Source organism: Syngnathoides biaculeatus, chromosome 15 (assembly GCF_019802595.1).
Source record: "Syngnathoides biaculeatus isolate LvHL_M chromosome 15, ASM1980259v1, whole genome shotgun sequence".
Taxonomy (NCBI): Eukaryota; Metazoa; Chordata; class Actinopteri; order Syngnathiformes; family Syngnathidae; genus Syngnathoides; species Syngnathoides biaculeatus.
The window spans coordinates 8,794,302-8,809,027 of record NC_084654.1 but is presented as its reverse complement, the minus strand read 5'-3'; the positions used below and the strand labels follow the sequence as shown (position 1 = coordinate 8,809,027).

Below are 14,726 nucleotides of genomic sequence, written 5' to 3'. Positions count from 1 at the left end.
GCGCACACTTGTCATTTCATTCATTCCGTTTTGGCTTGTTCAGGCGCTGGTGTTCAAGAAGCCCAATTTTGAAGGCGAGTGTTTAGAGGTGGATGGTGATTTGTACAACTTGAGTGAAGACAAGGGAGAAGCAGAGCAAGGCACCACTGGTGGAACTAAGAAAATCTCTACAGTGGGCTCGCTCAAGATACTTGGTGGCCTGTGAGTATTGGAGCTCGTAGATACAAGTGGGGAGGATTTGTTTCTATTCCTGATGAAGAGGATTTAAAAATGTCTAAAATACCTTCTGTCTGGAAGCTGGGTTGGCTATCTAGAGGCAGACTTTGAGGGTCAGCAATACATCCTGGAGGAAGGAGAGTATCCTCATTGCAGTGATTGGGGTGGATCTGAGGATGGTCTTCTCTCCATTCGGCCCATTAGGACTGTAAGTTTGATTTAATTCTTTATCACCTTAATTGAATGTAAAAAAAAAAAAAAACAACCATTGTTAATGGATCATGAGAAAAAACATTCTTGTTTTATTTTTGTGTGCTATCTCCCCAAGGATTTCCTGTCCCCGCATATTAAATTGTTCAGTGAGCCTAACTTGGATGAGCGGGGTCTCAGTGTAGATTTGATGGGCCACGTTGTCAACATGGCGGATATTGGGCATGGCATAAAAACCCAATCTATCAAGATCCTGAGTGGGGTGTAAGTCAAATGCTCCCTGTTTTTTTTTTTTTTTTGCAAGACAACACATTTTTTTAGATCCCCTCATTGTGCTGACTAGGGTCAGAGTGAAAAGAACTGGAAAGAAGTCGAACAGACTTAATAGTCAAGTCAGAATGTACAAATACTCCCCAGTCTAGGAGTAACATAAAACCTTCTGTTTGTGTCCTTTCATGCACACACATGCAGTTTTAGGTGTGTACTATTCTTCCAAACGTGACTAAGAGTTCTGTCAGTGTTCAAACACTCGACACACCTTGATGGTGCGTACAAACAGCCCGAAGGATGCAGTTCAGATAGTTAGCGCAACTGATCTTCCCGTGTCATTGTCTCCTTGTTGTTTTGAATGGTTTTCATATCCTGCGGTTAAATATTTGCATGGATGGCATTGTTGGTGCCTGTGCCAGCACCATTTTGGTAGGGACAAGATACTGAAGGCTTTTTTAGAACATGATTTTTATTCCATTGTGTTTGTCTTCTCTTGTTGGCAGCTGGGTGGCATTTGAGAATCCTGCATTCAGTGGTGAGCTCTACATCCTGGAGAGAGGCCTGTATTCATGTCCAGAAGACTGGGGTGCCCAGAATTTCAAGATCTCATCAATCCAGCCAGTCTTCAATGTAAAGAATAGTAATAATAAATTAGTCTCTTGAGTTGTTTAGATCCCTCATTCAGATTTGTTTTCTTCTTATTTTGCAGGAATCTCTGTTGGAGTCTAAGTTCAAGGTTTGTAGTATAAACATTTCTTGTACTGTATAGTATTGGTTATAAAAGTATTGTATTGTGTAAAACGTTCAGAATGATCAGTGGTAATTTGTGTCCATCATTCCAGAGAGCACATGTGATGTCAGTGGTCGCAGTTGCTGCATTGGCTCACAAACTCTTTTCTCAATTTCTTTGTGAACTGAGCAAAAATCATGCAGGAACACATCAGATTACGTAAAGTTTCATAGCATAGTATACAAAATGTCTTGCTAGAAGGAAGAACTTAGATACGATTCATCAGGATCAAGACCCTGATGTGACCAATTGTCACCTGGGTCTTTTTAAAGTGTGATTTGCCTCAATAGATAATTTCAATTACAAATTCCTTTTAAATTATAGTTCTTTGCTGGTCCAAAATGTGGTCTTAAAACTTTTCCTGTCCGGGGTCAAAATGAACGACCAGTCACACCTTTTGCCAATTTAGTCTTTAATCAAATTTCCTTGGATATGGGAGGGTACCTGAATTAAAGCTTCAAACACAGAACCCTTTACTGTGAGGCAAATGCACTAATCACACCATCTTGCACCATCACCATTGTGTCAAATACTTTCCCAGAGGTTTTGTATGTCATTTACATGTGAGCTAATGTTTCATCTCGTTTGTGTGTGTGTGTCTCTCTCTCTCTCTCTCTCTCTTTCTCTCTCTCTCTCCCCTACCCCCATAACTTGGCACCGTATTGCTGTGCAGGTGCAGCTGTTCTCTGAGCCTGACTTTCAGGGTGAACTGATGGTTCTGGAGGACAGTGCAGCAACTTTGGATGAGGACTTTGTGCCCAGGTCCTGTAAGGTCCTGGCTGGCAGGTATGGGACCCACAACTGAATTGATATTCAATACCACAGCCAAATGTTGTTTGATACATTTGCAAGGTTATGGAGATACTTTAAATAGCACGAAAGTATGTGACCAATGTGTACCCAAATACATTTGAGGAAACCCTTGTATAAAATGTCAACAAATGTAAATATTCCTCGTCATTAGACAGGAGTGATGTGAGTTTATCTTTATCCGTATATCAGATGGATCACTTACGAAGGCAGAAACTTCACTGACAACATGTACTTCCTGGAGGAAGGAGAATACCCCGACACTGACTTCATGGGCTTCTTGTCGTCAGACGTGAGGGTCCGCTCCTTGCAAACTGTTGGCCATGTAAGTACTTTGTGTACGTATTTGTGTGTGTGAACGGTATCTTTTTCTGTGCACTGAGTTTTTTGTCATTATGCACGCTAGTAATGAGGCTCTCTGCTTTCTCGTGTAGGAGTTGTCGCTCCCCTCCCTCCTGCTCTTCAGCAAGTTGGGCTGCACTGGTCGCAAGGTGGTGCTGACTCACGGGACAGTGAATCTGCACCAGGCGGGTTGGGGCGCTCACATACGCTCTCTGGTGGTGGAGGGTGGAAAGTATGTGCATATCTACTACCAGCATTGTGTTTGTAATTGCTGGGGTTTGTGGATATTTTCCTCTCAATTGTTTTCAATACCGTAACCAGTTTTGAGTGCTTGGTAATCTTCCATTGATGTTGATGGTTAAACATGACTTTTTTAATGATCCACTCATATATGTATGATATAAAATATTTGAATAAAATGTGTTCTCTTAAAGCTGTCATGTCGAATCATAATGCATTCAGGTTCAGTGGAGACATTTGTGAGCAATTAAAATTTTACACCCAATTGTAATGATTGTTTAAACCCAAAACCTTTAACATCTGACAAAAACTGAACCATACTTTAAACAGGATTCCAATTATCAAAGTTAATATTTTTTTGTCTTAAAATATTGACAACCTTTGATTCTAATTTTCGGAGAGCAACTTAAAACTATGATAAAGTTAATAAACTGTAAAAGATCACAAGGCAATGCAGTTTTAATCTTACTAGTCCAGTTGGCAAGGTTGTAACAGATCTCTCTGAAATTCCTTTTTGTGGTGTTAGCTGAGGTTTAACATTGTAACATCTTATTAAGAACAGCAATTGCGCTAAAGATGAGAAGGAACTCCATAGGGGCAACTCAACTATATTAAGACTTTTTCATTTGATGTTGACTTTTCTCACATCGTGTCATATTTGAACTGGCCCCTTCTAGGTGGGTGCTGTACGAAGGCTGCAACTATCGCGGTCGACAGCTCCTGCTCCAGCCGGGCCAAGTGGCCGACTGGTCCAAGTTCAGTGGATGGAAGGCCATCGGATCGCTGCGGCCATTGCTGCAGGTATGGCGGGATCTTCTCTTGAAGGCGAAAGAGCGTAATTTGTTGCGCTTGTTGTGATACAAGGGGGGAAATCAAATCAGGAAATCAAGTTAAGTGTCATTGATGTGCTTCTCCTACAGAAACAGATCGGTATCCATCTGCGGAACAATGAGACAGGATGTGTGATGTCGTTGATGGGGGCGCTGGAAGACATCCACCTGATGAGGGTGCACGCCGTGGAAGACACGGGTGGCGAAGAGCAACTCTGGCTCTATCGAGACGGTTATCTTACCTGCAAGGTACGCTTGTAACTGTCACAGCACTAGCGAAGTCACAACTAACTAACTAACGTGTGTGCGCTGCTTCTTGTTCACTTCCAGCTGGCGGAGGACTGTTGCCTGGAGACCACAGGCAACATGCTGATGGCAGGCAGTCGGCTTTGTGTGTCCCCAGAGGCAGGAAAAGACAATCAACTGTGGGACGTCACCTCAGACGGCCTGGTGCGCTGCCACTTCAAACCTGGCCTGGTCCTTGAGGTCAAAGGTCAGATTCCTCTTCAGAGAGTTGATCACATATTCTCTGCTCTGCAGTTGAAAAGCTACCTAGTCATGTATTTTCTTTGTTTTAATTTGTTCTTAGTTATTCACATAATGGTATCGGTGGGCAATGTTATAAATAATGTTTTAATATTCTCTACAGTAATAAAACTATAATAAGGAAAACACAACTTTGCTTAAAATAATATGGTTTACTTCGTTAGCCTTACCTTACAAGCTTAGCATACTCGTATTCACTGGATGGCCACGTACTTACGATGGCACCCGGTCAGAGTTTTTTTTTTTTTCTCCCTATTTGTGATTTTTCCATACTTATTCTATAAATTTAGGGGATTTAAAAAAAAAAAAAAGTTTTGAAATCAATTAAGATGGGTGTCAATAAGCCACAGGTCGCCACTGTTTGGAGTCTGCCCCGTTCTGGTCCTGCAAATAGCAGCAGTCCACAATATATTCTATTTCACTTTGTCAATTTTTAAATTAAATCGAGAACAACTCTTTGAGAAGTTATAATGTATACAGGTATTGGCAGCACTGTGGACCAATGATTTATACATCTGCCTCACAGTGAAGACCAATGGTGTTGCAAATGTTGTTTTTACATTCATTTGTGTACATTTCTGCCTCTCGTCTTGCCTTCGCCATCTTGCCACCTGCTCTAGCGCCCCCTGGTGGACTTACAGTGCTGCCACTAACTGATTACAAGATAGGCATTTTCTTTGGAATGTGGTGTAGATGCACACTTGATTTGATTTTCCAGAGCCTAATTTTACACAACATTGTGGTGTGTATCACAGGAGGTCATCAATATGACAAGAACCTGGTGATCCTCAATACGTTTGAGGAGGGGAAAACAAACCAAAGATGGACGCTGGAGATTTTGTGACCGGATGGGCCACACTGTGGCACTCAGACGCGACTCCGCTAGTGGAGCTCCTCACACCACTCAGATGAGTCCCGAGTAGGATCTTGCACAATCACTGCACTCCTGTAGCATTTGGACCCTTGTGGGGGAGGGTAACCATGTTCTGATATTTGAGTAGCTGTTAAGATTTTTATTTTGTTGATATTGTTTTTGCGTTTTACAATGAAGATAAATATGTATCCTTTCTATATGTTACATTGCATATGGTGAATCGTCAGCCCTGGTTTAATGGTGCGACTCTTTCTCTTGACGTTATGGTACGTGTCTACTACATGGTGTGTGTTTCCTCATGGATGGACGCAATGAAGTCTAAACACCAAAGATATATTTTATTTACACATTTTGCCACTTCTGTTGGTAATAGTATTGTAAAGTTTTTCAATGTTTTCACAGTACGTTTTAACACTGAATGTGGTTCACGTTATTAGATTGTAGATTTAGAGTTTGAACATTTGAATCAACTGTTGTAAATATGTAAACATAAAAGGGGAAAAATACCCGTTCTGTTATAGCTGTACTGTTGTTCTGGTGTATCATTGCAGACAAGCAACATCTCCTTATTTAGGGTTTGAACTCGAAAACAGTTTGTTGCTGTGGCGGGAACCAACTTTGATATGAATAGAATAAACCTGCGTTTGTAAAATATGTATTAGATGGGCTCGCCTTGTAGAACTATCGTATGCTATTGTATTATGGACACGTGAAAAATGCTCAACAGATTGAAGCAGATGTGGTGTGGCTGGCTGTTATTGCTCATGTACAGTATTTCGGTAAGAAAGTTCAAAGAAAATTATGGTAGAGTTAGGATATTCTTCTTTTAGCTAAACTGTGGAAGGTTCAATAATGCTTGTGAGATTGACTGAGATGAAGTGTTGACTTTTGCTCAAAAGGAGCAAGACTGAAATAACACATTCCTTTCAGACTAACTTTCATTTTCTTCTTTCAAATGGACAGAAAAGGCCATTTCACATTAAAAATATATGTACGGTAAAAGCATTAATTGGACACTCTAAATTGCCCCTAGGTGTTATTGTGAGTGCGGCTGTTTGTCTCCATGTGCCCTGCGATTGGCTGGCAACCAGTTCAGGGTGTACCCCGCCTCCTGCCCGATAACAGCTGGGATTGGCTCCAGCACTCCCGCGACCCTTGTGAGGATAAGTGGTTAAGAAAATGGATGGATGGATATACTGTAAAAGTCGATCTGCCCCTCAACCCCCCAAAAAAATCTAATTGGTGTGCTGAAGTATGGCTGATGACAGTCCATTGTGTACCCTGCCATTTGCCCAATACTGTTTCCAAATTGCTGTTAAAATGAACAATCAGTATTTCAAATTAACATACAGTATTTATTTAGGTTGTGGAGGAAAACAACATTTTCCAGTATTTAGCAGGTTTAAAATAGTCTTTACACTCAACTTCATCAGTTAAACACATCAGCGCTTCATGGAGTTGAATCGATTGTGTTGGTGCTACACATCATCTGCCCCCTTGTTGATCTGGACCACGGTCTTTCCTCGGGCGTGCCCCTTCTCCACCTTCGCAAAGGCCTGAGGAACCTGTGCAAAGCTGAATGTTTCGTCTACAACGGCATGGATCTGCAAATGAGGTCAAGTAAGTTAGTTGTGTATCTGTAAATTAATTTGATGCTGATTTTTAATGCTCTACACTTTATAAACATAACCACGTGTATTTGATGTTATCTGAAATGAGAGCGTTATCACTGCATTATGTGCAACATACATTCACAGTAACTAGAAAATGATTAGTAAGCAACGGCTTATGCACTGACAATGTTTATATTATTTAATAGTGTTTTGAGAAGATTTTTTTCGACAATTATGAAATTTCAAGGGCGCTGCCATTTTCGCAGTCACATGACTTACGTGCGGCGGATGTGTCGTGAAAGGTGCTGCACCAAATGCTCGATTACATTGTGCTCAGCACTGATTTCTCGGATTTATCCTCATCTGATGAAGAAATAGTATCAGTTGATCGGGAAGACGGAGGAATATTTCCATACAGATTTGAACCTGTGGCTGTAAATAATGTTGAATATTCGGATGGTTCTTCGGGCGGAATGACGTCGGGAGTCTTTGGCGTCGGGCGGAGGCCGCAAGCCGAAGCTTGGCTAACAGCCTCCCCCGCCAGAGCTCGCCTCGCGGCCCGCCGCCAGAGCTCGCTCATCAGACTCCACGTCGTTCCCGTCCAAAGAACCATCCGCGGCTGATGGGCCGGAGCTCCGGGGACCTTTGTTTACGCAGTTACGTCCCGCATGTAGGTCTCCGAGTGGTCAGACTCCAGCGTCATTCCACCCAAAGAACCCTCCGAATATTCAACATTATTTACAGCCACAGGTTTAAATCTGTATAGAAGTATTCCTCTGTCTTCCCGACCAACCGATACTGCTATTTCTTCATCAGATAAGGATAAATCTGAGAAATCAGCGCTGGGCACAATGTAATCGAGCCTTTGGTGCGGCACCTTACAAGTCACGTCCACGCACGTAAGTCATGTGACTCGTGAAAATGGCACCGCCCCTGAAAATTCGTAATTGTCGATAAAATGTTCTCAAAACGCTATTATATGAGAGAAGATTAAACATCACATTGTCAAAATAGAGTACAAATTACATAACCTATTGGATACATTGTTCATGCAAACCGCTGGATTTCCACTTTAAGAACAAAATTAATCGTACCATGGCCAGATTTTGACTTAGATTGAATTTTTATTTGGTGTGTGTGCAAAACGATGGTCTAGCGGTTAGCACATCTTGGAGTACAGAGACAATTTTTTTTTAGGATAATTGAAAATGTGTCCAGAGATGTGAATTATTGTGCTCTGCAATAGACTGCAAGCAGGCCATAAAAATGTAAATTAGGTGATTATGCTGTGTATATATTTTTCTCCATTATTCATTCGGCTTATCCTCACCAGAGTTGCGGGTGTGCTGGGGCCTATCCCAACTATCTTTGGGCAAAAGGCAGGGTACACCCTTGAACTGGTCGCCAGCCAATCAAAGTGTTTTTTACTTAAAAAAATTACTTAGTTATTAATACTGAGTTGATTTAGTGTGATATTTGTTTTTCCCTAAACTGAATGTTCCTTACAATGCATTATCACAACAAAGCCTGAAGGATGTTACCATACCTGTCCTGCATCTACCATCTCCCTTATTTCATCCAGTGCCGGACCACTTGGTGCAAAGAATCCCCAACGGTAGTGGACCCCCTTAACAAGGTACTGCAAGAGAGCAGAGTAACCAAATGAAAGACAAGCTAACTGTTAATGTAACCGACAAAACATTCGCTTCAGTAGGTTGCAGTCAAAAAGATGAGAAAGCTGATGTGTTAAAACGCGAGTAAAATGACAACTGGAACAGCTGTCAAGAGCTGTTGCGCTCCAACAGGGAATCACAATCATCAGGTTCAGCCTTTGCTGGCTTTGACTCCTCACCACTGATGTTTAAATACTGAAGTTGGTCTCCTAACTTACTCGCCAAATGAGATAACTTAGTATTTAGGAGAATTTATTTTTATTTTTTTCTTACTTTGAGGGCCTTCCTGGCCACAGTGGCAGCGTTCTGGAGCATACCGTCAGCGACCCCGAGGCTGTCAGTGTTTTGGAGGAAGGGCGTGACCAGGGTGACGTACTTGGCCCCACTCCAGGGTTTGAGTAGATTCAGTGCCCAGCTTTCTGTGCTACCCCCAATGTTATCCAGGATCAGGTCAAACCTGTAAGAGGAGCACGCAGTGTGGGGGTCGGGGTGGAGATAGGCATCTGTCATGTCACCGACAAATCCAAATCCAACCCACATGCCGATACACACCATTTTCTAACAATACGTCATCACCCAAGACAAAAGAAGGCTCAACTATCGCCATACTCACTATTTTTAATTTGATTGTTTTATGTGTGTGGCTAAGAGGTGATTTTAAGAGAAATAATTTCTGTAGTTATGATTTAACTAGAGCAGTGATAGCGAAAAACAATTGAGCTTCCATTTCTTTACTCAAAGACTTTTTTTTTTTCCAACCCGAGAGAGCAGCAAATACATCAAATTATTTATTTTATCATTCACTATCTAGTTTGGTGTATAAGATGTCAGAAAATATCAATCAATTTTTAACACTGTTTTCCAATGTAACAGCTGATGTTAGCAAATGTCATATTTTTATTAAACACAAATATAATCTGTCTAGAGGACTATAGAAACATGATTTATTTATTTTTTCAATTCCGTGCATTTGGACAAGTTGAAGTCAATGTAAGTATTTAATTGAAAACTGCAAATTTCCAGTAGGTGTGAATGTAAGTCCAAATGATATTTTGTTTAGAGTGTATGTGCTCTGGCATTGGTCGGCAACCAGTTGAGGGTGTACTCTGCCTCTCACCCACAGTCAGCTGGGATGCAACTAGCAAATTTAATCCCCACAAAGAGACAGAAAACACCAACAGTTAAAATGTTTATCAATTACGGACTGTGTTTACATAAATGTTTCAACAAAGACCAACTTAACTTATTTTCACAATATCGGTAAGGAAATCAAATGTAACATTTTAAAAATATTGATTTTTAAAATGTGAGACTTTCTTTTTACGCCATATTTCCAAGCCCTGGCGAGAACTGAATGAAAAGAGCGTGGTTGTTCTCACTTGTCAAGGGCAGCGAGCGCCACCTCAACAGGTCCAGCCGTGTAGTCCACCACGTGGTCCGTGCCGAGCCCGGTGACAAAACGCTGGGCATTCTGCGAGCACGTAACCGTGACGTGGGCTCCCCACGCCTTCAGCATCTTGAACAATAACGAGAATGTCAAGATTATTTTGCCATTATATGAATCGATGTATGAGACTTCATAGAAATCCGAAACTATACCTGGATGGCAAATGTCCCCACTCCCCCAGACCCTCCGAGGATCAAAATACTGTGATGACGAAGAAGAAGAGGGTCAAAGAAAAGCAACATTTCTGCTTTATATGCTTTTTGTAAAGTAAATCTGAGATTATGCCTGTTTGTGCATGTGAGCGTGTTCCCTCACCGTTTCTTGGCACAGTTGTCTCTGGTGAGCCCCCCCGTGTTGACAAGGGCCGACCAAGCCGTGGTGGCCACGTAGGGGATGGCCGCGGCCTCTGTGTGGCTCAGCGTCTTTGGTTTGAGGGACACCTCGAGGCGACAATACAAACACCCTACTCAGCCGTCACAAGTCAGGAGTGTAGTTCCTGGAGTAATGGATTACACGTTTATGACGGGATTTTCACCTCATTGGCACTCAGCACGACAAACTCGGCCAAGCTGCCACGCTTCCAAGGCGGAATGGCAGCCCACACCTGAGGGGGACACACAGCCTCAATGGTTATGATGAACTGCTTATTGGCTTATTGATGGCAATGGCAAAGTCGCCCGGTGGTCACATTTAGTGATTCATTTTTTTTCCCGCTTCTGATAATGATTCTAACAAAAACTTGAAAGATGAATACTTTTTATTGGAAGCTTTGAATATGAGTGTCAGTGATTCAATAAAGTTATTTGGGGTGATTAAAAAAACAGTTACTGTAATGCAAATTTAACAAAATAAGACAAGAATATTAATATTTTTAAGGTCATTATTCAGATAGTATTTGTAGTTGACAGAATAATTTATCGGAGTTGTTTGCCATTTGAATGGATATGTTTCTGTAGTTTGATTATTTTAGAAGTGGTCTGAATTTTTTTTAAAATGCAAATAGTGGAAAATACTCAAACATATCTAATCTATCAAATTTATTCTTACTTTATATTGGTGTTTTATTTGTTATGCAACAAAGGAGAAGCAAAAAAATGGGCCCAATGCGGTTGTGGTTGTAGGAATTTTTACTCATTCAAAACCATATTTTAAAAAATGTTGCACATTATTTTTAAAGGGATAGAGAGACTCTTGAGAAATGAGACCAACGCTTGAGATGATGACCATGATAACAAAATAAGATTGGCCTGGATTCAAAAAGAATTCTGCTCCACTTTTCCAAACTGACTAATTCACGTGATGACGAGTATTCCTGATGTAAAGTCTCAAGCTTGCGGACGTTACCTGCAAAATATTTGAGCAATCCTAAAATACATCCTACACTACAATGTCTTTTACCACATGATGTCGTCAGAGAGCCACCAGAGATGATTATATCAAATGTTTTGGCTTCATTCTTGTTTCAATACAGTATTTACAGAGTATCATATATGTATGATGAATGAGATGCTGGTCAAATGTTTTTTTTTAATAATTCACAGATGCTACCCATGTTTAGTGTTTCTACAATGATTAAAAAAAATACTAAAATAAATTAAAATTATACAGTACTATGAAAAAATATTTGTAAAAAGAAACTATTCAAAGTTACCTCGACTTGTGTAAAAAAGTAATGCAACAACTTAACCATTTTTTTTTTCAAGGCATTCAGAAGCCTACCTGTTTTTTTGGTAAAGAGCAGAATTCCTGTTTTCATCAATCAGAGCAAGCTTTCCAGTTCCCGAAGGAGCCAAGCAGCCCTAGACCATCACAATACCACTACCACGCTTGACTGCTGGCATACCGGTAATCTTTTTCTGAAATGCTGTGCTACAAATACATCCGATGGAACGAGACACACACTTTGCAAAAAGGTCAACTTTCATCTTGTCCGTCGATATGATGCTCGCCCAAAAGACTTGGGAATCATTCAGATGTTTTCTGTGTATGTGTGTGTTGTTGTTTTTTTTCTTTTTTTTCAAAAGTAAGACAAGCTTTTATGTTCTTTTTGGTCAGTGGTGATTTTTATCTTGGAACTCTGCCATGGATGCCATTTTTCCCCAATTGATTCCTTGTTGTTGTCTCATGAGCACTAACCTTAACTGCAGTTCTTCAGAGGTTGTCCTAAAATACGAGCTATCTATCCTCCAAGCACCTTCCTTTCATCTCACACAGATTGGATAGGAAAGAAAAATTTCCGAAGAATGAAAATCCAGTGACAGCCATAGTTCAAGTCAGGAAGATCCCCAAAGAAGCCCTCGGTAGATATTGCACACCCCATTACTGCAGTATATCTGGTATAACCAATAACTATTACAAACTAGGAACTTTTATTAACGGCAATGTAAACTCATTTCTTTTTTTGGGCTGTTCTGGGTTTTTTGCTGCATCATAGTATCAGGGATTCAGAATATTTTCATTATCTCAGGTTGCAGATTAAGGTACTTGTTTATAAGAAAGTGGAGAATATCAAATACTTTGCCTTTGTAAAGATAATAATGGTCCGTTTTGATAAACACTCTCTGAGAGGTTTTTTTACAATAATTTAGAATTGTACTGTTGGTTTATACTTTCCAGTGGTCTCAAACTGCGAAATGCTGAATACTTCAAATCTCTCACTTCATTAAGGTAACTGAAATGTTAGTTCAGTGAGGTTTAGACTTGTACTGTACATTGTGTTTATAACAAATAAAATGCATTGCTTTGTTTTTTTTTACCTCATCTCTTTCTTGGAAGTACTTCACATCCAGGCCACACTCCATGATGACGCCAGACACGTCCCTCCCCAAGATGAGGGGGAACTCACTCCCAGTCTGATGAATGTTTAGAGGGTCTCTTTTCATGGACAGGGTGGCAGCACCATGGCCACCTGGGAGATTGAAAGACATCGTTATTGCACTGCAGAATAGGGTATTATTCATTAAACATCTCAACATGACTTGTGTTTCACTATACAACTGCTTTCTCTGGTTTGATGCCCTTCAGAACATTTAGGACAGTCAGAAAAACAATGACGGGCATGTGTGAAGTGGATTTTTATATTTGTTCTTGTTTTAAGAAGGATACATGATTACAACAGGTGTATTCATTTGTGTCACATCTGATTGTGGAGGTGGCAAAAGTACTTAGTTACACTGCTTAGGTACAAGTACAGATACTCGTGTAAAAAAACAACTTCAAATTCAATTCCTGGTGAAAGTGAAAAAGTACAGGCTTTGAATCAACTTAGGTACAAATGTAAATGTGATTTTTTTTTTTTGTCAGTTGTATACGATACCATTTTTGATAATTTGCCACATTTCTTTGCATATTGCTCATACCGAGGGAAAAAATGCTTGTCAGTTAATCTTTGCAACAAAAAAATTTCTGTGGCTTTTTGAAAATTCCCAACATTGTGAATTGAGTAAAAAAAGTCAATTCGCTACTTAAAACAACAGGAAAAAATGCACTAGAAGTTAGTGGTTTTTAAGTCTGCCACAAGTCAGAATACATTCGCTAGGAATAAGTTTTTGCGCTGAAAACTTCAATTTTCTTCAATAATTTAATGGATTTGGAATATCTTGCTTCTCTCAATCTGCTGCGCCATTGTTATTAATGCATAACATTTTGCCAAATTAGTCCGAAACATCTTGATCTAGCAATCATCAAAATCTTTATATTGGTCTTCATTATATCAACTCAGCTGGACATTGGGGCAGCTGGTAAAGAGTTGGCCACAGAGTTCTGAGGACCTGGGTTCGATCCCGGCCCTGCCTGTGTGGAGTTTTTCTCCCTGTGCCTGCGTGGGTTTTCACTGGGTGCGCCGGTTTCCTCCCACATCCCAAAAACATGCAACATTAATTGGACACTCTATTGCCCCTCGATGTGATTGCGCGAGTGGCTGTTTGTCTCTATGTGCCCTGCGATTGGCTGGAAACCAGTTCAGGGGGTACCCCGCCTTCTGCCCAATTATTGCTGAGATAGGCTCCAAGCACTTCCGCAACCCTTGTGAGGATAAGTGGATCAGAACATGGATGGACGGATGGATATATATATATCAACTCATCTGCAGAAGTTGAAAATATTAGTGAGTCTATTTTGACTAAGTTACAGAAAGTGCCGACCGCTGTTTTCAAATGTTGTGAACAAAAGTAAAAGCCCGTTAGAAAAAAAAATAAATACTCTCTAGTAAATTATACAATGCTGGGGGAAAAAAAAATCTCATTCTACATCGTAACTACAATATTTGTTTTTCGTTATTTTATTTTTTAGTTGAATGTTGATTGGGACCATGAAGGTGTCACTCGCCTCTCATGCTGACATCAATTGGGTTCAGTCCTGCTGCAAAGACCTTGACAATCACCTCGTTGGGGTAGTGGATGATCGGGAAGCTGGCATTTTTGCTGAAGCGCAGAACATCATTGCCTCCGTATTTATCAATCACCCATGCGGGCATGACATTCCTGCAGATGCTTGAGGTCTTGAAAAATCTAGAAACTGATGTTCTTGAATTTTTACAGGGAAATAACCAACTACTCTCCACCACACGTCTCATAGCTGACATATCTGAAAGTTTAATTCTGAACAAATGAGACCAATATTTACGTCCCTATAGGAAAAGGGATTGTTATACCTGAAACGCCATCATCACGCTGACCTCAATGTTTCTGATAGCGCGACAGCCATCTGCCTGCAAACATGTTCTCTCTTTTAATGATTATATGGAAGAAAGTGAAGTGGTTCTCACGAATAAACCGCTTCCTGAAATAAGGAGCGTACTCTTGTCAACCAATCGCAGCCAAGTTTGCTCGAGCACAAGCCAATAAAACAAAGCGTCTTACAGTTGC

General features: G+C 40.6%; 2 protein-coding genes across 7 annotated transcripts in view; one reads left to right on the top strand and one right to left on the bottom strand.

Annotated features, from left to right (window-relative positions):
• crybg1a (crystallin beta-gamma domain containing 1a) overlaps nucleotides 1–5,648 on the top strand; it is a 49,054-nt gene extending 43,406 nt beyond the window's left edge. For both annotated transcript variants that reach the window (XM_061844008.1, XM_061844007.1), the window contains exons 12-23: nucleotides 44–201; nucleotides 298–424; nucleotides 545–690; nucleotides 1,200–1,326; nucleotides 1,406–1,432; nucleotides 2,160–2,272; nucleotides 2,489–2,621; nucleotides 2,731–2,870; nucleotides 3,556–3,679; nucleotides 3,799–3,957; nucleotides 4,039–4,201; nucleotides 5,010–5,648. In XM_061844008.1, coding sequence (XP_061699992.1) covers nucleotides 44–201; nucleotides 298–424; nucleotides 545–690; nucleotides 1,200–1,326; nucleotides 1,406–1,432; nucleotides 2,160–2,272; nucleotides 2,489–2,621; nucleotides 2,731–2,870; nucleotides 3,556–3,679; nucleotides 3,799–3,957; nucleotides 4,039–4,201; nucleotides 5,010–5,098 — 1,506 coding nt within the window. In that variant the 3' untranslated portion in view covers nucleotides 5,099–5,648. The remainder of the gene's footprint in view (nucleotides 1–43; nucleotides 202–297; nucleotides 425–544; nucleotides 691–1,199; nucleotides 1,327–1,405; nucleotides 1,433–2,159; nucleotides 2,273–2,488; nucleotides 2,622–2,730; nucleotides 2,871–3,555; nucleotides 3,680–3,798; nucleotides 3,958–4,038; nucleotides 4,202–5,009) is intronic.
• An 814-nt stretch (nucleotides 5,649–6,462) lies between these two features.
• rtn4ip1 (reticulon 4 interacting protein 1) lies at nucleotides 6,463–14,650 on the bottom strand. Of its 5 annotated transcripts, none has more exons than XM_061843738.1 (10): nucleotides 14,513–14,650; nucleotides 14,188–14,384; nucleotides 12,618–12,769; nucleotides 10,397–10,465; nucleotides 10,177–10,301; nucleotides 10,014–10,062; nucleotides 9,794–9,930; nucleotides 8,688–8,871; nucleotides 8,288–8,380; nucleotides 6,463–6,732 (listed from the first exon to the last, which is right to left on the bottom strand). In XM_061843738.1, the coding sequence occupies exons 2-10, from the start codon at nucleotides 14,333–14,335 to the stop codon at nucleotides 6,607–6,609; spliced, it is 1,083 nt and encodes a 360-aa protein (XP_061699722.1). In that variant the 5' UTR covers nucleotides 14,336–14,384; nucleotides 14,513–14,650; the 3' UTR covers nucleotides 6,463–6,606. The 5 variants fall into 5 exon arrangements, with proteins under 5 accessions (XP_061699722.1, XP_061699721.1, XP_061699724.1 ...); XM_061843737.1 differs by having other exon boundaries at nucleotides 14,188–14,376; nucleotides 14,513–14,637; XM_061843740.1 differs by having other exon boundaries at nucleotides 14,188–14,369; nucleotides 14,513–14,634.
• Between the last annotated feature and the right edge of the window lie 76 nt (nucleotides 14,651–14,726).

Bases quoted from the DNA above. Each gene is read 5' to 3' on its own strand.
- rtn4ip1 (XM_061843736.1), bottom strand. From the start codon at position 14,443: ATGTCAGCTATGAGACGTGTGGTGGAGAGTAGTTGGTTATTTCCCTGT. The intron at 12,770-14,187 runs GCGAGTGACACC...TCAATCTCCCAG, and splicing joins AATTGATGTCAGCATGAGAG to GTGGCCATGGTGCTGCCACC. The intron at 10,302-10,396 runs GTGAAAATCCCG...TGTCGCCTCGAG, and splicing joins TCGTGCTGAGTGCCAATGAG to GTGTCCCTCAAACCAAAGAC.